Raw genomic sequence first — 23989 nt, forward strand, 5'->3', positions numbered from 1 at the left:
GAAGCCTGCCCATCCCCTTTCAAATGCACCCACCACCCAGAGCCTGGGGCTCTCGAGGTCTGCAGTTTGTGCTGCCATGCTGGGTAGCCCGGCCCTAAGGGTCCAGCGTTATATTGGGGGCTTCCCGGCTGCCTCTTCTGCTGCTGCTGTTGCTGCTGCTGCTGCTGCTGCTGACCCTGTGCTGAGTGTGTCCTCCTGACTCATGTGACTGTGGCCTGTTTCCTGTGGCCTTTGTGTCCAACTCACACAGCCCTTGCCCCCATGCCGTCTCCTCAGGCAGGTTCAGGTCAAACGGAGGAGGCCTGGTATGTGTCCCTCCAGTGGGACATAGGGACACACTGCCACTCCCATTCTTGGTCCATTAGCTCCAATGGCCTTTCCTTATCATGCGCACATGGCCCCATCAGGGGTGAGAGCATGAGAGAGTGAGAGACTGATGCGGATGCGGCCACCTGCCAGTGTGAACAACTACAGAATTACCTCAATTTTTATTGCTTTTTTGCTTAGACAAACTATGTAGAAAATGCCTTAAAGTTGAAAGGTAACAGAATTGGCTGCTAACTCCAGCTTCAGAGGGGGACATGATCCAGGTAGGAGGCAGGTCCAGCGGGAGGTGGTCTAAGTTATCCATCTTTGGCCAAGAATAAGGTTTCTTAATCAGGTGGCCTGGCTCTCTGTGCCCCTTGGCCTGTGCAGGGACCCACGCACTCTCAGGCCACCTGTATAGGAAGGACACCCACTGGCCAGTGGCGCCGACTGTTGCTGGAGCCCTTGTGGGCACTCCCACAGCTCTGCCTTACTCCAGAGGGCAACATTCTTGGCCCTTCAAGTCACCCGTGTAGCATTCCCGCCATCACGCCCACTGCACACCCAGCGCTGTCCACCTGTGAATATAATAGCATCCCCACCAACACCAGCCTCCTGGCACTGATTACTGTTATGTAAATACTCGGTGTGTACTAATTCTCACGACTGTTAACTTCCAACTTTGACTAGGCCATGCGAGTGACACGAGTGACTCTGGGAAGGTGCCGTACACTCCTGGGCATTGTTCTCTCTGTCTACATGCACTTTGGTTTATCAGGGATATTTTACTAGTGTTTTGTATGTATTTATGGCATATTATATAGGTTCCATTGTCGTTGCTTTCCAGTGTTTTTTTTTCTTTAATGAGACCATGTGAGTGTGTGCCAAAGTGACTGTGAAAATGACCTTTTATTCTTACTAACGCTGGAAGGACTTCCTGTCATGCAGCCCACAAATAAACTCAATAAAAATTTCAGTGAAACTGGGTGCTTGGGTTCGGCACACTGCTGGCTGGCTCCTTCTCGTCCTCTCCATGGCTGACGGCACATCGAGCTGTGAGTGCCCTTCTGTCCCATTAGTTCCTTGGTTTCTGATTCAATGGACTTTACTGACCTTTCCTTTGCCAAATGAGGTGTTTCAGGTTCCTCTACTGTGGAGACACGCCCCTCCCCTGTGAAGATACACCACTGTGACTGAGTTCTGAGTCATTCGTGCTAAACAAGCACCTCCAGTAACACCTGTGTTCTCCTCCTGGTTGGCACTCTTACAGTCCTCACTTGGAGGGGATCTGAGCCATGCAGTGAAAATGTGAGGTCAGGATACAAGACAGTGCTGGTCCACCATCAGGCCACCACTCTGGCCCCCGGGGCAGCTTTCATCTCTCAGCTCTCTGTTCAGGAAAGGAGAGGTGCCCATCGGGCCCAGGAGAGTCTGAGTGAGGAGAAGGGCAAGGCAGTGGTGGCTCTGGACATCTGGCCTATAATAGTCATGATTGTGTGTGCTCAGCCACGCCTGCCCTTAGAAGCCACAGGGCCTGTGCATTTATTCAGCTTGCTAACAAGGACCAGACAGAAGGGTAGGGTCTCACAGGGACCTCGCATCTGGGGCCTGAGTGGTGCCCTGCCTGTGGGTAGGTATCTCTCTTCTCCCTTTCCTATGAAGGGTCCCAGGCAGGGAGGAGGAAAACAATGAGAAAGTTTGACGTGGGGTTACCGTAAGTCATGGATATGGGCTTTCAGGGCACAGTGCCAAGCCCCAGGTGTCAATTTGCAGGGTGGGGGTCATGGTAGTTGTGGCTTGAGTCCTGCCTGCCCAGTACTCTGGCCATGGAAAGGAATTCCAGCTCAAGAGAGACAAGGAGATCAAGGCAACTCTGTCTAACAGAACTGCGTTCACTCGGTCTGCTTTCCGGACAAATCGGGAGAAACCCCCAGAGTGCTGTATGCTTGGGGACAGCCAAGGTGATGGAGGTGTGGGCAGACGAGGGATGCCTGCCACTTCTTTAATTTGTCACACAATCTTTTGAAAGGTGAAATGGTGCAGAGAAAAGAAAACAAAGCTTTCTCCACCCCAGGCTTTTCCCAAGTGTGGGGGACAAAGGTGATTCGGGTTGCCTGTAAATGTGGCCTGAGTACACGCAGCAGCGGATCCTCATCCTCATTGTCCTCCATGACCACCTCGGAGACATCTCTCACGCTTGCTCATTTCTTTCCAACTCAGGCCACACAGCAATGCCCTCTCCTGTCACCTGAGCCTTTGCCTTCACTTATAACAGGGTTGGTCAGTCTCTCCCTGGAATTTGAAGAATTAAAAATTAGACTTATAAATTGACTTAAGAAGACCTAAAACTTCTCTTTGTACCTTATTTACCACAATAGTTTGACATGAATAGTAGTGTAAAATTTTCTTCTAAAATAAAATTTAAGTTGAAAAATGAGGTAATTTAAAGGAGAAAACTACTAAGCAAATAATCACACAGGTTATTAATTCAGATACAGCCAAGACTGTGGGAATGGCACACAGACTTCAACTTGTGACAATGGGTTTATTCTCACCAGTTTGTTCATTGGAAGGCAGTAGGTCTTGCCGTGCATTGCTGCTGCTGGAAATGGCTGAGGATGGAGTGTTGGGAAACTGAAGTTATAATCCTGGGCCAGTCAGTGCCTCAGTACATGTCGCTCAGCCTTCGGTGGTATAATTTCCTCTTCTTCGTCTCAGTGCTCAGAGATGCTACTTAAAAATCCACAACCATTCATATCCTTTTAAGGGTGATGGGTAATGATTCTTTTGAAAATAATCTAGGCTGATATTAGCATAGCCAAGCTCTTGGCCAGTAGCTTTCTCAATTATTTATACATTCATTGACTTATTTTAATTTTTAAAAACTTAAAGCAATGCAGCCAAGTATTCAAAGGAAATCAGACCCAGAAGTCCAATATGTAAGCCGATAGAAGGGAGGCACCCTGGGGGGAGCCTGGCCCCTGCTATCATCAGCCTATTTATGTCAGGGAAATGGACGGCTCATCCCAATGTGTCCATTCACTCAGCAACAGTTGCCAAGTGCTTTCTGTGTCAAGCTCTGACCCAGGCACTAAGGACACTGCCAAGCACTTGACCAGAAGTCAGCAAACTTTTACTCCAAATGGCCAGATAACATTGGGGGACATGTGGTATCCCCCACAACTACTCAACTCTGCCTTTGAAGTGAGAAAGCAGCTGTAGATAATAAGTGAATGGCATGCCTATTCCAGTAAAACCTTATTTACCAAACCAATTGGAGGGACCGACTTGGCCCAAGGATGTAGTTAGCCAACCCCTGGCTTAGACTGATGTGATGTCTGCTTCTTAGGATTCCAGCCTAGTGGGAGACAAGTGAGGGAAGATGCTTAATACCAACCTTGCTAGGAGTGAAAAAAAAGGCTCTAGTGACAGGAGAGGGCATGCTGTGTGGCAGGAGTGGCCCCACTCCCAGCAGTGCTGCCAGGCCAGGCTCCCTCCTCATCAGTGCCTCTGCCCCTCCCCAGTCCCCAGCTGATCACTGGGTCTCCCTGAGGCCTGTGACCAGTGTTTTTCACACAGTTCACCTGCCAAAAAGGGGCAGTGGCCAGGGAGGGGGAAGGAAGGGAGAGGGACTCTGAGCCCCTCCCATCCAGTGGGTTTCAAACAAGACTATTCTGATGTCATCTGTCTCATATTTTGGACATCTGTGTACGATTTCATCTATCAATTTTAAAACCTGAAAGCAACATCTCTGGATCTTCTAACTTGATTTCTGGAATCAATCCTCAGCCCTCAACCACCTGTCCGTCTTTCTCCCTCCACGTTGTGAGCCTGTTGCTCAATCTCAAGGTTAGGAAGACCAGGGCTGTTCTTGACCAGCCGATCTGTGTTTATCTCTTCACACTGTGGGTCCTGAAGCCAGTCATGCTTCCTCCCTAGTTTGGCCACTTAGATGCTCAGGACCCAAACTGGTTCCACCTCTGGTTAGTAGGTGCCTCTATGTGTTCTTGCCTGTAAAGTTGCTATTATAAAATGCATAAATTTCCTGTTCTGGACTTCCTCCGTTATTCACATTTGTATTGCTTACATTTGTACCTTTACTCCTTCTTTCATTCACTCTTCTAGGCTCTGGGATAAAGGGGGCATTCAACTATAGCTTGGGCCTCTGCCATTTGGTGCTTACAGGATAATGAACAAGTCACATATTAGTCACTTTACCTGACAATTAAATGTGAGCTTACCAACTGGGATGAAGTGCTGGGAAGGGGAGACTTGTGGCACCAGGAGACCACACACAAGTGGGATTTAACCTCCTAAGGGAGGTAGGCGATACTTGTCTGAGGAAGATGTGTTTCATCCGAGACTAGAAGAGAAGAGGGCAGCTGGAGGCGAGAGGCTCAGTATGTGCAAAGGCTTTGTGGCCAGAAGGAGCCCCAAACAGAGACGGAGGTCCAAGGCCTGAGGGAAACCAGAGAGGTGATGGGGACAGCTCTTCACTCAGAAAACAAGGGGCAAAGCAGGGGCTTCACTCAGAACAATGGCATTGTCACATTTGCAGTTGAAAAACATTCTGATTGTAGATAAGCAGGCAGAAAGGTGGCTCTAACCACAGTGTGGCCACAGTGTGTGGAGGTGAGAGGGGAGAGAGCATGCACATATCCGAGAGGGTGTAGGAGGAAATGCTGATGGACTTGGAAATGGCTGGATGGGGTGTGTGCCTGAAAGACATTCTCTGAGACAGATGGCACCAGCAAAGGCTGTGGGTTTGGGCTGCATGTGTGAATTCTCAGGCAGCTTAGGGACTGTTGGGGTTAGGGGATGTCTAGTAGGAAGTTGTATCCATGAATCTAAACCTTGGGGAGTTTGGGGTTAGTGTCCAACTAAGTGGTCACCACCTATAGGGAAAATTACAGGCTTGAGCAGTGGCCACACAGCAGGTGAATGTCAGAACCAGGAGTCCTGAATGGAGGGGCCTGCCTGTCTGCTATGGCAGAAAGTTTGGATGGGCTGGCATAGCTGCAGATATAGGTGTAGATAATCTGTATATTGGTGCACAGAGTGAATCTGTAGATGTGGTTCCCATCCCATGGCTGCCCTTCCTGGCCTCCTTCCTCCCTCTCAGTAGGAGATGAGGTCAACTAAGGAGAGTGAGGGAAGAGAGGTCACAGCAGAGGTTTGTATGGGAAAGGTTGGGGGCCTCACTGTGGAAAATAGAGTGTCTGAGCAGAGAAACAAGTAGGCAGAGTGGGGCCCATTGAAGTTAGTAATCAAGAATTTATAAGATCAAATGTCCCCTGTGATATTACTCATTCCTTCATATTGAATGAATTTTTGTAAATCATCTCAATATTTGTGTTGTATGTGAAATGCAGTGGTAGGGGGAAAGGAAGAGAAATGGGAATTTAGAAAGAACACAGAGAGTGAGGGGGGCATGAAAACAAGAGGAGTTAGATGGGTTGACTCAATCTAGGTGCAGACAGAGTTGGAGCTAGGCTAGGGAAAAGGCAGCCACATGGGGAAAGAGAGACAATGTGGCCTCCAAGGAAAGAGTCAGGCTCCCCATGCAAGCTGGACTATGGATGACCAGTGTCCTGGCAGGAAGGACAGGGAAGGATGTACTGGGCAGAAGGATTTGCATATGTGGAGGCATCAAGTTATGGAGCCGTTTGCTTAAGAAATGGCTAGAAATGCAGTGCAGCAGGGCAATGGGGTGGATGGAGCAGGACACGAAGCTCTCAGGTAAGTTAAAGCAAATGGAAGAAAACCCACATTTTAAATTTCCCTTTAGGCACTTTCCAGAAACAATGATCATCTGGGGAGTTTGGTGAGGATTGGAACAAATGTGAGGAGTGTGGTGAGGCCACAGCCAAGGCTCTGGGTTTGCTCTATCAGGTTTTAGGAGTTGGTTCTTTTGGGTTTAATTTTGTTATAGTTACTGAATATAGATTATTGTAGAGTCAACCATTACCACAGGGATGTCACATGTAAAGATCTGGTGTAGGGGCATTGGTGGTATAGTGGTTAACATAGCTGCCTTCCAAGATCTGGTGAAGTCCCACTCTTTAAAATGAGTTGGAATCACTCCACCCGCCCCCCCGCAAGAACAGACAGGTCTCATTTTTGTCTCAAACTCTAAGGGATAGTGAAAAATCTAGACTCAGCTGGGGCCTGCTTGGAGGAGGGGACCATTGCTCACAGCATGTGTGGCTGCACTCCACGGCAGGGCAGGCACTCCTCTGACATGGAAACCACATAGACCTTCCTTGTGAGCTCTCTTGCCTGTGCACTGTCTCTGGGCTCTTTCAAATGTCTCCTGCAGCAAGCTGCTCCCTATAGGAACACATTTCCCTTATCTTGTCCTTCGGTTATTTGTCCCACTTTTCTCTTTCAGAGGGCCGCTGCCAAGGCGACAAGTCAATGTTCTGTAGGATGGAAGTTCTGTCTCGTTATTGCTCCATCCCAGGCTACAACAAGCTGTGCTGCAAGTCCTGTAACCTGCATGACAACCTCACTGATGTGGATGACAGGGCAAGGCCACCGCCTGGGAAGCATAATGACATTGAGGAGCTCATGCCCACCCTCCCAGTCCCCACTCTAGTCATGGAGGTGCAGCCTGCGCCAGGCACGCCCTTGGAGGTGCCTCTCAATGCCTCCAGCACCAATGCCACTAAGGATCACCCAGAAACCAATGCTGTTGACGTGCCCTACAAAATCAATGGTCTGAACAATGAAGTCCAGCCACCCAATCTAATCCCTCGACGGCCAAGCCCATATGAGAAGACCAGAAACCAAAGGATCCAAGAGCTCATTGATGAGATGAGGAAGAAAGAGATCCTCGGATAGTTCTAATAAAATGGAAAGGTAGCATCAATAGCATTTTTTTCTTGCTTATAGAGATATTCCATGGGATGGCAAATCCTGTGTCATGGTGATTAAGTCACAATTCCTGAGTCCTAAAAGTTTTGAGGTAACAGAGGGAGAATCACATAAAAATAGATATGTGTGTATTATATATATGGTTGTGAACATGTGGCAACAAGGAGAGCACATGGGTTTCCCAGCCCCAGAATGTTCCAAATCCTGAACTGTGGGACTGGGGTAGAGAGGAATGTGGAGCCTACAGCCTTTGTCAGTGAGGGAGGATAACTTGGAGAAAGAAGACATTTGCCTCAAGTTTCTGAGCAGTAATCAGTAGTGACAACCCTTCTAGAAACACAGGACATGTCCTTCTAATCCCCAGGCCTAGACACGAGCCCCATGGGGACTCTTAGGAAACAATGATTTATTCACTAACTTCCCAGTTACTAAGATGAGCACATTGAGGTTGAGGCTGTGGACTCCAGTGCCTTCAATGCCAGGCAGGTGGTAAGGATGAGTGTGGTGGCAGCTGGGGACCAGGACCAACCTGAGAGCTGCTGAGTGTCTAGCATTACTGCTTCTGTGAGAACTAGGCTGCTGCCAGATAGCATGCTTTTTCACTAGAAGTCTAGATTTCATGTGAAAATTCTGTCTTTAAAGATCAGCTCAAAATACTCTGAGGAGGCTAGGAGTCTGTCAGGGTGTAGGGCCGCCAGGCTGCAGCCTCTGGTCTCAGGCATGGCCTGACATAGCCTGGCCAATTAAGGACTTAGGGGAAGCCATCTGACCCACTTGGTGCTCACCAGCTGTGCTATCTCAGCTATGTCTGAGCTGTGACACTGCCCATTTCTTCCTGGGAAAGTCCCAGGAATCCTTTAACTCTGGCTTGAGGATTGATCTAAAAAGGGGGTCACGTTTTCTGCGAGATAAGCCAGTGAGGTGCACTCCCAGGTCTCTCTCCTCTCCATGAACCCTGGCCTTGCTTATCCCATCTGGCCATCCTGGCCTCGGCCCTGCAGCTCCCCAGAGGGGCTCTCCCCTTCCACGAGAGTTGGGAAGGCTGATAGGCATGCACTGTGCTGGGAAGTCCAGTGAGTGGTCAAGGCTGTCTCTCTCCCAAAGGGGTGGGAGTGCCTGAGGGACCTACGATGGACTTTTTAGTCTTGGGTATGCTTCTGAACACCAGTCTTGTTTGTGGGGGATAAGCCTGCCCTATTGGAGCCTTCCAGCCCCCCAGCCCTGCCCCCACTTTCATCCCTTAGAAGTTTCAATAAGGAACTGCCAGATCTGTCCTCTGATGGGAGGCATTGGGTGGGAGGTGGGGAGAGCCCAATGTATCTTTTGCTCTTTCCAAACAGTAAGTTTCTATTTCGGCAGAATGGTGCTTTGTGAGCAAGATGTGAATGAGTGAGAAATAAGAAGGGAGTGGGTGGGGATGGGTGGGACAACAATGGCTAATTTTTACCTCTCCCTGCATAGATATTAACATGCAGCTTAAATTTCCCAAAATTATAAGACCTGGGGGCACATTAGCTCCTTAGCTGAGCCTCCCTTAACACATAATTCTTAGGCTTTTCATACCCACAAGAGTTCTAGAGCCTTTTTATTCCTGCCAGTCAGATCTTAGAGAACTCTTTTTTGTTTAAGTCCCCATTATATGGACAAAAATACTGAGGCTCAAGAAAGCACCATGACAGCAACTTTATATTGAGTTTTGAGGTGCTCAGTCTGTGTGTGTGAATCTGTGCATGTGTGTGAGTGTGTCTGTGTGGGTAGCCTAAAGGACAAAGAAAGGGTGTAGGACATGGTGAGAACCGTATCTGGGATGATACTTAATTGTCCAACTGAGTGATGACCAGCCTTTTCGTCCCCTGGCATAGCTGCCCTCTCTTTCTGCCACCATGCCCCACACATGCTCAGACACTGTGCAATGTCTAAAGGAGTTTGCTGACTCCTAAGAACTAAACTGGAGAAAACGTTTTGAACATCTCTCATAGTATCACTTCTTCTTTAGTAAGGTGTGGTATACAGTACTTTCACAATCCTGTCATTATAATTAGGAAATGGGTCCCTCTGCTTTCTCTCATGGCAGCTGGTATTAGTCACGGCCTGAAAGACTGGGCAGTTTTTGCTTGGGTCTGTCTTGGAATGATGTAAAGAAAGTTTGGGGTGATTAACCCTGTCCAGAGAGTATTACTCAGTTTACCCAGCCTGGGGCCTCAGAATCAGAACGGTCTACTCCCAGATCCTGGCAAAGTGGGACTACATATCTTGGGGCTGGAAGTCTTTGGAGAGCCCCTAGCTGGGACATTGCCATGGGTACCTATCTTTGGCTAGCGGGAGAGAGATGTGCTCTGGAAGCTGTATGCCAGCAAGGCCATGTCCTAACATGCCATACTCAGTGCCTTGGACCATATATCCAGAGTTCTCCAGAAGTAAGCAGTCCTCAGAGGTCTCTCCCCAAGGAATGCAGTCCATGCAGCTCTGAAAAACTGAAAATCACTGAGCTTGGGACAGTTGGAGAGCAGGCTTAGCAACAGTGCTGAGCTTCCAGAGCCAGTGTCCGGCCGGCCGGCCGGCCAGCCCTGTGTTCAAAGCTCCTGCCTCATGGGGAAGGCCACACAGCTATTCTAGCTGAGTTTCATAACACCATGTGTGATTCAGATATTCTCTGTCCACAATTCTAAAAAACCAGCTGAGGGACTCAAGGATCACTTTATGTTCACAGGGAGACTTGTGCTAGCATTTTGGTACCTGGCTCTCTGATATATTGCTTTTGGAAAACCCATGGAATTTCACATATAAGCATTTCATTTGTATTTTAAGTTTTGTTTTTTGTTTTTGTTTTTTTGCTTGTTTCTTTGTTTGGAGTGTATAAATGGTGCTCAATAGTAAAGTCTATCAGGTGACTGTGTACTCCTGTGTGACAGGCAGCCAGCACAAAAAAACCATCACGGTGCTGAACTCCAATCACATTTTATCTTACTGATCACAGCAAACAATACATCTGTTTTCTGTATAGTAAAATTTGGTTCTTTGATTTTATAACTTATTAAAGTCAAAACGTCTGTGTTTTTGCACATCGTGCTTGTGTTGTTTCTTACCTCGATGACACCAGTCCCCATTCCCAGCTTGGACTTGAGCAGATGGAAGGATGTGCTGCCCTCAAAAAGCCAAGAGGTGAGGAGGGGACCAGTGAAGGGTGAGAGGCAGCCAGAGGGACCCATCCCTCTCCCAGCTGTGCATGGAGTCAGCTCTCCAGGTGACTTGAGTAAGCCCACAGCTCCCAAGGAATCCTTTAGTTCAGAGAGGAGATGAAGACTCTCCAGACACTTCCTCCTCCCCAATTATATCGCCTTCTCTGCTATAGTTAGGGCTTCCTGGAAAAATACTAGATGTGGTGTTAAACTTGAATTTCAGAGAATAACAAATAATGTTTAGTATATGTTCCATTTTTATACTAGAAATTTTTTGTTGTTTCTCTGAAATTCAAATTTAACTGAGAATCCTGTATTGTAATTTGGTAACCCTACCTATAAAAGACAAGTCCATTCGCTCTGGCCCTCTTTGATACAGGTGCTGGGGAGAAGGAAGACTGAAGGGTGCCAAATTCCCCAGCCAAGGAGGAGGCCAACGACATGTACCAAGAAATCATACTAGTTTGGTCAGGGGCTGCAGGTGGCTTTGGGATGCACAAGATTTCTCATCTTGTTCATTGTAATTTGTTTGGACTCTGTTTTCATAGTACAGTTGTCCTTTACACCAGGGAACAGGAAGTGTGTGTGTGTGTGTGTGTGTGTGTGTGTGTGTGTGTGTGTATTCGGAGTAGGGGAGGAAGGTCAGTTGAGTAAGCAGAAGTGACTGAGATGAAATGTTTACAAAGGTTATTCATAACCAGATAGCTCAGAGAAGTTCTTTAAGAAAACAGGTCTGGGTTACATAGGAAGTGGTAAGGAAAACCCAATCTGTGCTTTCTGAAGATGTGGACAGATGGTTAAGAGGAGCTAAATTATTTGATTGCAGAGGTTCTGGCCACCACCCCTTCCTCTGTGCACTGTGTAAGTCCCTGACTCACAGGCACAGAGCAGCTAAGCCATGGTGATACCCTGCCTTAGAGGCCACGTGGCCAGTAACTTACCCTCTATACCTCATGGTTCCACAGAGCTGTTTCTTCAGTCTTGTGATATTACTCATAATCCATACTCCCATGATTTTATATCCAAATATTTGTATGCACACCCCAAATTATACATGTCCTAGACCAGCGGTTCTCAACCTGTGGGTCGCGACCCCTCTGGGGGTCAAACAACCCTTTCACAGGGGTCGCCTAAGACCATAGGAAAACACACATATATATAATTACATATTGTTTTTGTGATTAATCACTATGCTTTAATTATGTTCAATTTGTAACAATGAAATTGGGGGTCACCACAACATGAGGAATTGTATTAAAGGGTCGCGGCATTAGGAAGGTTGAGAACCACTGTCCTAGGAGGTCTTTGCTTACCTCCTCAGCTCTCCTATGTATAAGCTTTCACATCCATTCATGACCAAGTGGAGACTATACAGGCAGGGTCCAGGGCCTGTCAGAGTGAGACTTCCACACTGTGCCATGTGGAGGCTGCCCCAAGACAGTCCAACCTCAAGTACACATAAAAATATACCAAGACAGGGTGTGACTGCCCCACAGTGCATGAAAGTTACCAATGCTTTAGTTCAACTAACATTCTTCTAGTATCTCTAAATGAACACTTAGATCACTGATTTTCAACCTTTCTTTTTAATTCTATGCATTTATAGCTATAAATTTCCCTGTAAGCACTGCTTAAGCTGTACCCCTAAAATTTTTATATTTCATACATTTATTACCATTCCATTCCAAATATTTTATTGCTTTTGTTGTGACTTCCTTTTAGGCCTAGTGTTATTTTAAAGCATGTTGCTTACTTTCCAAACATTGGGAAATTGTCTAGTTATGGAATATTACAAATTTCTAGCTTATTTTCTTGTGGTCAGAAAACATTTTCTGAAAGGTTTCTACCCTTTGAAATTTGTTGAAGCTGGCTTTATGTCCCAGGATATGGTCAATTGTTGTAACTATTGTACTTTGTTCAAAAAGAATATGTAATTGACAATTGTTGTATATAGTATCTTACATATGTCCATTATGTCAAATTTGTTATATTTTTATTCATATCTTTTATATCTTGATTTTGTTGTCTTCTTGGTCTACGAATTTGATAGAAAGTAGTTTTGTGTTTTTTTAAATCCTCACCTAAGGATATTTTTTCCCATTGATTTCTAGAGAGAGTAGAAGGGAGGGAAGAGGAGGAGAAAGAGAGAGAAAGAGAGAGAAACATCATCGTGAGAGAAACACATCAATTAGTTGCCTCCCACACACACCCCTACCGGGACTGGGAACCTGCAACCAAGGAATGTGCCCTTGACCAGAAATCAAACACACAACCCTTCAGTCCATGGGCTGACACTATAACCACTGAGCCAAATCAACCAGGATGGTAGAAAGTAGTTTTAATACCTCGCACCGATTGTATATGTTTCTATTTCTCCTTGCAGTTTTATCATATTTTGCCTATCGTTTTACTATTTTGAGGCCACATTAATGGGAATACACAAATTTCTAATTATTTCGTTCTTGGTAACATTATCTCTTTATCTAAATTAATTGATCAATGTTATTTCCATAAATAATGTCAGTCTTGAAACATCTCCCCCATTAATATAGCTATATCAGCTTCCTTTTGTTTAGTAGCTGCATAATATAATTCTATTCTTTTACTTTCAAAATTTTCTATATCCTATGTGCTCTATTTTTACTTTGTAAACATATTTTAATATGGCCTAACATGTATAAAATTTTGATTAGACTATTTAGTCCTTTACATTTACTGCCATCACTGACACCAGTGTTCTTGTGTGCTATTTGTCTTGACTAGTTTGTGTGTTTTTTCCTTGCCTTTTTTTGGATTGAGTGTTTTTTCACTGTTCCATTTTAGCCCTTAGTTAGTTTTCAAGATATATACTGCTTTTTCTTTTTTTAATGATTATTCAAGAAATTTCAACATGCTTTTTTTTTTTTTAATTCTCACCTGAGGACATGCTAAGAGAGAGAGAGAGAGAGAGAGAGAGAGAGAGAGAGAGAGTCATCCATGTGAAAGAGAAACACTGATCAGTTGCCTTCCCTATGTGCCCCAACAGGGGATCAAACCCACAACCCAGGCATGTGCCCTGACCAGGAATCAAATCAGCCACCCTTTAGTGTACAGGACAATGCTCAACCAATTGAGCCACTCCAGCTGGGCAACATGCATTTATTATTATTTTTTCACTACATGCATTTTTAACTTATCAAATCTACAGGGCGTCCCCCCAAAAAATGTATATATACTTTAAATGATTATAAAGTCAGTATTTATTAACATATAGTTCATTTTCAAAATTAAGTGAGATATCAGCTGTTAAGTATGTATATATTTTGGGGGGACACCCTATATTATGACTCCATCTTTTCACCAATGCAAATCCTTAGAACAGTGCTCACACAAGATAACAAGATAAAATTTTAATGTTTTTATTTCACTGTGGACTAATAAAATATAAAGGAATTAATAGAAAATTAAATCAAAAAGCAAAGATACAAAATACACACTCAATTTTAAAAATAGTTTTAAGGTATAACTAACTGACATACAATAAACTGCACATATGTAAGTGTAAAATTTGGCATGTTTGAAATATGTATATATTTATATACACACTAGAGGCCCCATGCACGAATCCGTGTGCTCCCTCGGCCTGGCCTGTGGGGATCGGGCTGAAACCAGCTCTCCAATATCCCCTGAGGGGTCCCGGGTTGCGAGAGGGCAGTTCTCGGGTGATGAACCCTGGAATCAGGCTCCCTTCTCTCTGGTTCTGAGAGTGTCACCCGAGAACTGCCGATGCCAAGTGACCACAGCTCAGCAGCTCCTACGTTGAGCGTCTGCCCCCTGGTGGTCAGTGCATGTCATAGCTACTGGCCAGTCCACCAGTCAGCTGGTTGCTTAGGCTTTTATATATAGACTAGGGGCCCGGTGCACGAAATTCGTGCACTGGGTGGCAGGGGGGAGTGTCCCTCAGCCCAGCCTGCCCCCTCTCACATACTGGGAGCCCTCAGGCGTTGACCCCCATCACCCTCCAATCGCAGGATCATCCCCTTGCCCAGGCCTGACGCCTCTGGCCTAGGCGTCCGGCCCGGGCAGCGGGGACCTGCAGTGGCAGCGGGGGGTGCCGCGATCGGTGGGCTCCACCCCTGCCCCTGCAGGAAGCCTCTGACCTAGATGTCCGGCCCGGGCAGCGGGGACCCGCAGCTGCAGCGGCCCCGCGATCGTGGGCTTCGCTTTAGGCCCAGGCAAGGGACCCCTAGCTCCTGGGACTGCCAGCTTCGACCGTGCCCAGCTCCCATCGCTGGCTCCACCCCTACTTCCTGCTATCACTGGCCAGGGCGTCAAAGGCGCCTGATTCTCCGATCATGGCTTAGCAGCTCCCCCCTGGGTTTCTGATCACTGTCAGTGGCAGGGGGCTTCTTCCTGCTTTCCCTTTCACCTCCCTGCATTGTGCCTACATATGCAAATTAACCGCCATCTTGTTGGCAGTTAACTGCCAATCTTAGTTGGCAGTTAATTTGCATATAGCCCTGATTAGCCAATGAAAAGGGTAGCTCGTATGCCAATTACCATTTTTCTCTTTTATTAGTGTTGATTGTATATGTATATACACCGTACATGTTATAATGATCAACTCAACAGGGTATGTAACCCTTGTAAACATTTACACACCCAACGTAGGAGCACCTAAATATATAAAGCAAATACTGATGAACATTAAGGGAGTGATTGACAATAATACCATCATAGTAGGGGATTTTAACAACCCATTGACCACAAAAGACAGCATACCCAGACATAAATTCAACAAGGAAACAGTGGCCTTAAATGATACATTAGATCAAATGGATTTAATTGATATTTTTAGAATCTTTCATCCAAGGTAGCAGAATATACATTCTTTTCAAGTGCACATGGATCATTTGCCAGGATAGATCACATGTTAGGCCACAAAACAAGTCTCAATCAGTTTAAGAAGACTGAAATCACATCAAGCATCTTCTCTGATCCCAATGGTAAAAACTAGAAATCAACTGCAGGAATAAAACTGAAACACACAAAACCTGGAGGCTAAATAACCACAGAGGCTACTAAACCCTTAATGGGTTAACAATGAGATCAAGGGGGAAAAAATCAAACAATACCTTGAGACAAATGATAATGAAAACACAATGACTCCAAATTTATAGGATGCAGCAAAGATAGGTCTAAGAGGGAAATTCATAGCAACATAAGGCGTACCTCAAGAAATAAGAAAATTCTCAATCTACCTTTACATCTGAAGTAGAAAAAGAAGCACAAACAAAGTCCAAAGTGAGTAGAAAGAAGGTAATGATAAAGATCAGAGAAGAAATAAAATAGTCTTTAAAAAAAAAATACCGGTCAGTCCCCTCAGCCTCCGCCGCCGCCCCTCTGCCAGTGCTCCAGCGCCACTCGAGCGGGCGGTCTCCGCGGGAGGGAGCGAGGCGGCGGGCGGCCGGGCGGGCGGCCGGGCGGCTGACGGGGGCGGCCGGCGGTCCTGTGCGCTCGGCGGTGGCGTCTCCATGGGGTGGGCGTGAGGCGTCCGGCGCTCCGAGGCATTCCCGCTGCTGCGCAGAGAGGACCCGTGTCCCGTGGACTGGGAGTTCCTGGAGAGCCGCCTCTGAACAGCTGGCGATAACTTCCTAAGTCCCGTCTCCTCATTTTCCTTTGTGTTGCGTTTCGGAACATCCAGAAACCATGAACTTGAACAACGTTAGTGATGAAGCGTTTGACTGCCATTTCCTCGATGAGGGCTTTACTGCCAAGGACATCCTGGACCAGAAAATTAATGAAGTCTCTTCTTCAGACGACAAGGATGCCTCTATGTTGCGGACCTGGGAGACATTCTAAAGAAACATCTGCAGTGGCTAAAAGCTCTTCCTCGGGTCACCCCCTTTTATGCAGTCAAATGCAACGACAGCAGGACCATAGTGAGGACCCTGGCTGCCATCGGGACGGGGTTTGACTGCGCCAGCAGGACTGAAATACAGTTGGTGCAGTCTTGGGGTGCCTCCAGAGAGGATCATCTATGCAAACCCTTGTAAACAAGTGTCTCAGATTAAATACGCTGCCAATAACGGGGTCCAGATGATGACTTTCGATAGCGAAGTCGAGCTGATGAAAGTTGCCAGGGCACATCCAAAGGCAAAGCTGGTGTTGCGCATGGCCACCGATGACTCCAAAGCAGCCTGTCGTCTCAGTGTTAAATTTGGTGCCACACTCAAGACCAGCAGGCTGCTTTTGGAGCGGGCCAGGGAGCTCCACATCGATGTCATCGGTGTCAGCTTTCACGTGGGCCGTGGCTGTACTGACCCTGAGACCTTTGTGCAGGCCATCTCTGATGCCCGCTGTGTCTTAGACATGGGGGCTGAGGCTGGTTTCAACATGTACCTGCTGGACATTGGTGGTGGCTTTCCTGGATCTGAGGATGCAAAGCTTAAATTTGAGGAGATCACCAGTGTAATCAACCCGGCCCTGAACAAGTATTTTCTATCAGACTCGGGAGTGACAGTCATAGCTGAGCCGGGCAGATACTATGTTGCATCAGCTTTCACGCTTGCGGTTAATATCATTGCCAAAAAGCTGGTCTTGAAGGGACAAACGGGCTCTGAACGACGGAGTGTGCGGGTCATTTAACTGCATCCTCTACGATCATGCGCACGTGAAGCCCCTGCTGCAGAAGAGGCCCAAACCCGATGAGAAGTACTACTCATCCAGCATCTGGGACCGACCTGTGACGGCCTCGATCGCATCGTGGAGCGCTGCGGCTTGCCCGAGATGCACGTGGGGGATTGGATGCTCTTTGAAAACATGGGTGCTTACACCGTGGCTGCTGCTTCAACTTTCAGTGGGTTCCAGAGGCCAACGATCTACTATGTGATGTCAGGGCCGACATGGCAACTGATGCAGCAAATCCAGAACCGCAACTTCCCACCCCAGGTGGAGGCGGACGCTGGCGCCCTGCCTGTGTCCTGTACCTGGGAGAGCAGGATGGAGCTCCTCCCAGCAGCCTGCGCGTCAGCCCGCGTGAAAGATGCCATTCCTGAAGCTGTTACGGGAGTGTAGCTTGACTTAAGGGATTTGGGGGGACCACTTAACTTAATGATTGCTAGTTTGGAATGTCTTTGTAAGTGGGGGTGGCACAGATGGAACAAGGTGGAAGGCCTAGGCGATGGGGTTACACTTACGTGTTCCTATGGAAACTATTTGAATATTTATTTTATATGGATTTTTATTCAATTCTCAAACATGCTACCGCAGAGCGCCCCTCAGCTGCCAAGCAAGCATTTGTAGCTTGTGTGTTGGCAGAACCAGCCCGAGGCTTAGTGTTGTGACCTGTTTTAACAATAAAGTACCTTGGAAATTAAAATTAAAAAAATAAATTAATTAATTAAAAAAAATTACCAAAGATCAATGAAAGCAAGACCTGGGACTTTGGAAAGATAAACAAAATTGATAAAATTTTAACCAGATTTATCAAGAAAAAAATAGAGAAGACCCAAGTAAATAAAATCAGAAATGAAAGTGGAAAAGTGACAACTGACACCATATATTTGCAAAAGATTCTAAGAAAATACTATAGAGACCAAAACATGGCGGCGGAATAGGCAGACCTGTCGTTCACCTTGTCCCGGAGCCACACTGGAAATACAACTAAATTGGAAAACATTCACCTGGAATTACCAACTGAGGTCAAGCTGAGGGGGAGAATTATATCAAGGAAGGACAGAAAACACTTGGAGACCACAAAGAAGGGTGAGGTCATGAGAGGAGCTGACCCAGCAACCAGGGGCGGCAGGCCAGTGAGATGAGAGGGAGGAGGGAGCTCCTCACTACAGGAGAGTCTGTTTCCTCAGAAGATAGAGGCCAGGAACCCAGGCTGGGCTCCACAGCCCAAAGCACCAAAGCCAAGACTCGCAGCACCCATATCATCTAGCCATGAAAGGCAGCAGGGCTGCTGGCTGCAGCAGAGCCTGGAGCCTACAGACTGGAGCCAGTTGGAGAGAAAGTGGCAGTTTTGGGTTTTTATGTGTGTGTTTTTTCTTTTTCTTTTTTCCACGTCTAAACCCAGAGACCAGGAGCTTTCATTTGCAACTACTCACCTGAAGCTATGATGCAGGGAGGAAGAAGTGGACTCAAAAGGCCTGGGAAGCATCATGGGAGACTCAGTGGAACATCAGCCAGGAACATCTATGTATATAAAAGCCTAAGCGACCGAATGACCAGTTGATCAGTTGCTATGACGTGCACTGACCACCAGAGGGCAGACGTTCAATGCAGGAGCTACTCCCTGGTGGTCAGTATGCTCCAACAGCCAACCGCCCATGGCCAGCCAACCTCCAGCAGTCCCTCCACCTGGCCAGCCAGCCCTCCCGATCAGTCCCAACTGCCAGCCAGGCTGAGGGACCCCACCTGTGCATGATTTCATGCATCAGGCCTCAAGTTAGGTCATAGGCCCCAAACCAAAATAGCCATTTTTCTTGAGAGGAACTAGCCTCTCCCAGCAGCCAGAGGGCAGGTAAAAGAAAAAAAAACTGCCATAGGTGATACAGCCTACCCTACCCACAGGTGCCCTGAATGCCACACCCTGCATTTTGAGCTTTTCTGAAGAAACGAAAGCAGAGGCCAAGCTTATGGGTTTGAACAGTCTCAAGGAGCCCTCAGTGACTGGATTGGGGGAGGGGCCAACTGTCCCAATATCCTGGGAACCAGACTGATGTTTTCCACTCAGGAGTACTGAAAAACTTCAGGTTTCCAGCCGATCTGCTTGGTCTCTGTCCAGCCAAAGGCAGAGTAACATTTTGGGCCACTTGCAGAGGAATAGCTCTGGGACATGGAAACACACCCACCATATTTCCTGAAAGCTAAAAAACACCTCCCCCTCTAAAGCACTTTCAGAAACAGACTATTGAGTACGATTGATAGCTGGCTAGCAGGCAAAGGTGGAAAGAGGCAGAGCCTGGAGAACCAAGGGAAGTGTGCTGACACAGCCCTGGGCTCCTTGCTGCTAACAAACCTACTCTAAGGGCAGATTTGCCCTTCCTGCTTTCAACCAAGGACTATAGAGAAAAACATATATGGTGGAGTTGGTGCATTGCTTGGAGCTTCAAGCAGGTTGCTGAAAGCCAAAAGATAGTGCCTAACAGTGGTTAGCATCTAAATACTTAATAGGGAGCCCAGAATTGACAGACAGAAGAGTGGGAGCCAAAGCAAGCTCCCCTGGGATACTAAACTCAGCTGAAACAAACACCACTTCACTTTTGTTTTTACTTTTCTTTTCTTTTCTTTTCTTTTTCTCCATTTTTTTATTTCTTATTTTTTTAATCTTTATTGTTCAGATTATTACAGTTGTTCCTCTTTTATCCCCCATAGCTCCCCTCAACCCAGTTCCAACTCCACCTTCTGCCCTTACCCCCCCCCCTTCACTGTCTTCATCCATAGGTGTACCATTTTTGTCAAGTATCTTCCCGCACCCCCACACCCCTTTCCCCCCGAGAATTGTCAGTCCACTCCCTTTCTATACCCCTGATTCTATTATATTCACCAGTTTATTCTGTTCATCAGATTTTTTATTCACTTGATTTTTAGATTCACTTGTTCATAGATATGTATTTGTTGCTCATAATTTTTATCTTTACCTTTTTCTTCCTCTTCCTCTTCTTAAAGGATACCTTTCAGCATTTCATATAATACTGGTTTGGTGGTGATGAACTCCTTTAGCTTTTTCTTATCTGTGAAGCTCTTTATCTGACCTTCAATTCTGAATGATAGCTTTGCTGGGTAAAGTAATCTTGGTTGTAGGTTCTTGCTATTCATCACTTTGAATATTTCTTGCCACTCCCTACTGGCTTGCATAGTTTCTGTTGAGAAATCAGCTGACAATCATATGGGTACTCCCTTGTAGGTAACTGTTTTTCTCTTGCTGCTTTTAAAATTCTCTCTTTGTCTTTTGCTCTTGGCATTTTAATTATGATGTGTCTTGGTGTGGTCCTCTTTGGATTCCTTTTGTTTGGGGTTCTCTGCGCTTCCAGGACTTGTTAAGTTTTTCCTTTCACCGGGTAGGGGAAGTTTTCTGTCATTATTTCTTCAACTAGGTTTTCAGTATCTTGCTCTCTCTCTTCTTCTGGCACCCCCATAATTCAGATGTTGGTACGCTTGAAGTTGTCCCAGAGGCTCCTTACACTATCCTCATATTTTTGGATGCTTTTTTCTTTTTGCTTTTCCGGTTGGGTGTTTTTTCCTTCTTTGTACTTCAAATCTTTGACTTGATTCTTCGATCCTCTAGTCTGATGTTGGATCTCTGTATAATATTCTTTATTTCAGTCAGTGTATGCTTAATTTCTAGTTTGTCCTTTTTCATATCCTTGAGGGTCTCACTAGACTTATTGAGGGTCTTACTAAATTTATCGGCGGTTTCTAGAAAATTCTTGAAAAACCTTATAACCGTGGTTTTGAACTCTATATCCAGTAGTTTGCTTTCCTCTATTTCTGTCATTTGTGACCTGTTTCTTTGTCTCCACATTTTTTTATGCTTCCCTGTGTTGATAGAGTGGCTTTCTATGCTAGGTGTCCTAAAGGGCACAGTGGCTCAGCCTCCCCAATTACCTGAGGTTGACACTCTTTTTTAATTTTTTTTAAATATATTTTATTGATTTTTTACAGAGAGGAATGGAGAGGGATAGAGAGTCAGAAACATCGATGAGAGAGAAACACTGACCAGCTGCCTCCTGCACACCTCCTACTGGGGATGTGCCAGCAACCAAGGTACATGTCCTTGACTGGAATCGAACCCGGGACCCTTCAGTCCGCAGGCCGACGCTCTATCCACTGAGCCAAACTGGTTTGGCTGAGGTGGACACTCTTGGTGCACCCCTTTGTGGATTGTGTTCACAGTGTTGTTATAGTTAAGCCTTGATTGTTGTTGGTGTCACTGAGAGGAATTGACCTCCAGGACAATTGGCTGTGTGAATCAGCTGTGTCTACAGTGGGAGAACTTCTGTGCTGGAGACACCCTTATGGGGCAAGACTTGCTTCAGTGGGGCTTTGGTGCTCACTGAGTCTGCCCCCTGAGTGTGTCCCTTATGGGTCTGAGGAGTGGTAATCTGGATGGTTCCACTCTGACCACTGGGTACACTGGCACTTGGATCTCTAAGGAGGTGCTAATTTAGCCTCTTCCTGAGGCTACCCAGCAGGAGCTATGGAGAGATCTGAAGATTCCTCTTCTTTGTTTGGGGTTTGGAGGTGCCCAGATGAGGCCCAGCTGTGAAGCACTGCAAGCTGCTGTGGGGCCTTGGGCTTTCTTTTGGATGTTCTGGGTCTCTCTGTCCCAGCTGCAGTTTGTTATGTAATTTCAGATTGCCAAGGGCCAGGTCATTCATATGCAAAAGCCTCTGTGCACAGCTTGGGTGGGGCAGGTTCTAAGGGAATCAACAGGGTGGAGCAAACAGCTATGGCTGATCCTCAGTCCTGCCCTAAGAGGTCCTGTGTCTCAGTTTCCCACGGTAATCGCTGCCAGCACCTCTGAGAGAAAGCCACCCTCGAGTTCCACCCACTGCCAGACAGTCCAGTTTCTCCCCGTATGAGTCTGGGTCCCCAGAGACTTGCCCGGAACTGGAGACAGGGCGTCGGGAACTTGTGTCTCCCTCCCAATTGAGAAAGACAAGCAAGTCCTCAGTTGTCAGCCCTTTTCGCGAGTGCCTTCGTACCTCTGTACTTTACTTCTGCACCTCCTCTGAGTCTCAGTGTGCTTTTCTCTTTTCTTCTAGTTGTAGAATTTCTACTCAGCTAGCCTTCCTGTAGTTCTGGATGATGTCCATTTTGTCTTTTAGTTGTATTTTTTAAGTGGTTGTGCGAGGCAGCAATTTCAGGTGTTTACCTATGCTGCCATCTTGGTTTCTCCCTTTTCTCCATTTTTCTTCTCTTTTTTCTCTTTTCTTTTTCTTACCTTTTTAAATTTATCTTCATCTGCTTTATTAAATTACTAGAGGCCCGGTGCACAAAAATTTGTGCACTCGGGGGGGGGGGGGTCCCTCAGCCCGGCCTGTGCCCTCTCGCAGTCTGGGACCTCTCGGGAGATAACGCCCTGCTGGCTTAGGCCTGATCCCAGGTGGAAGAGGGCAGGCCCAATCCCTAGGTGCAGCCCCTGGTCCGGCTCAGAGCAGGGTCGATTGGGGAGTTGGGGCGCCGCCGCCTGTAATGCACAGAGCAGGGCAGATCAGGAGGTTGCGATGCCACCCTCATTCACGCTCAGGGTAGGGCTGATTGGGGGGTTGGGGCACCGCCCCCTGTCACACTCAAGGCAGGGTCGAAGGGGAGGATGCGGCACCACCCCCTGTCATGCACAGAGCAGGGCCCATCAGAGGGTTAGGGAGCTCCCCGCTGTCATGCACAGAGCAGGGCCCATCAGGGGGTTGAGGAGCTCCCCCCTGTCACACACAGAGCAGGGCAGATCAGCGGGTTGGGGCGCCACCCTCTATCACCCACAGAGCAGGGCCAATCAGGGGGTTTGGGCGCCACCACTGTCACACTGAGGGCAGGGCCAATGGGGATGTTATGGCTCTACCCCGTCACACAGAGAGCAGGGCCCGTGGGGGGCGGGGGGGGTGTTGGGGCACCGCCCTCTATCACCCACAGAGCAGGGCTGATCAGGGGGTTGGGGCGCCACCACTCTCACACTCAGGGCAGGGCCGATGGGGAGGTTATGGCTCTACCCTGTCACACACAGAGCAGGGCCCGTGGCGGGGTGGTGGGGGGGGGGATTGGGGTACCGCATCCTGTCACACAGAGTAGGGCCGATCAGGGGGTTTGGGTGTTGCCCCCTGTCAGGCTGATCCCATTGCCGGGAGGCCTCGCGGCTCCGCTGACCCCAGTGCTGGGAGGCATATTACCCTTTTACTATATAGCATAGAGGCCTAGTGCACGGGTGGGGGCCGGCTGGTTTGCCCTGAAGGGTGTCCCGGATCAGGGTGGGGGCCCCCACTGGGGTGCCTGGCCAGTCTGGGTGAGGGGCTGAGGGCTGTTTTCAGGTTGGGGGTGACTGAAGCTCCCAACTGCTCCTTTTTTCCTTTTTTTTTTTTTTTTTTTTTTTTTTATATTCTGGGCCAGCTTTAGCTTGAGGCTTGGCTCCAGCTCTTAGGCCTCCACTGCTGAAAGTAGGTTTCTGGCGTTTGCTTACAATGTTGCAAATCTGCTGGTTGAAGTCCGGTGGTATTCGTTACAATGTTTCTTAAACTGCAGGCTCAGAGGCCTGCAGCCGCAAACAAGGAACGTTGGTTTCCTCCGTCACTGAGGCAAGCAAGCCTCATGTTAGTTTCAAGCTGCCTGGCTGCTGGCCGCCATCTTGGCTGACAGTTAATTTGCATATCTCGCTGATTAGCCAATGAAAAGGGTAGCAGTCATATGCCAATTACCATGTTTCTCTTTTATTAGTATAGATTATTATTATGATCTCTGTTGTTTCATTTATATAACTAATTTTCCTCTTTCATTTTCCTACTCATTTTTTTTCTTTTTTACACTACCCAGTTTTTTCTCTTTTCTTTTAATCCTGATTTCTCATATTTTTTATTTTCCTTATTTTAAGTCTATCTGCTTTCTCCTCTATTTTCCTTTTCAATTTGTTTCTTATCTTTTCAATT

At 47.1% G+C, this 23989-nt stretch overlaps 1 protein-coding gene and 1 pseudogene across 3 annotated transcripts in view; both read left to right on the forward strand.

The window, feature by feature from the left end:
* ADAMTS2 (ADAM metallopeptidase with thrombospondin type 1 motif 2) overlaps positions 1–10248 on the forward strand; it is a 278837-nt gene extending 268589 nt beyond the window's left edge. For 2 of the 3 annotated variants that reach the window (XM_059695833.1, XM_059695834.1), the window contains one exon: positions 6698–10248. In XM_059695833.1, the coding sequence (XP_059551816.1) occupies positions 6698–7149 (452 nt within the window). In that variant the 3' untranslated portion in view covers positions 7150–10248. The remainder of the gene's footprint in view (positions 1–6697) is intronic. The other variant, XM_059695835.1, reaches the window with a different exon arrangement.
* Positions 10249–15723: 5475 nt separating this feature from the next.
* On the forward strand, positions 15724–17730 carry LOC132234654 (ornithine decarboxylase-like; annotated as a pseudogene).
* The last annotated feature ends 6259 nt before the right edge of the window (positions 17731–23989 follow it).

The sequence above is a fragment of the Myotis daubentonii genome, chromosome 5 (assembly GCF_963259705.1).
Source record: "Myotis daubentonii chromosome 5, mMyoDau2.1, whole genome shotgun sequence".
Lineage (NCBI taxonomy): Eukaryota > Metazoa > Chordata > Mammalia > Chiroptera > Vespertilionidae > Myotis > Myotis daubentonii.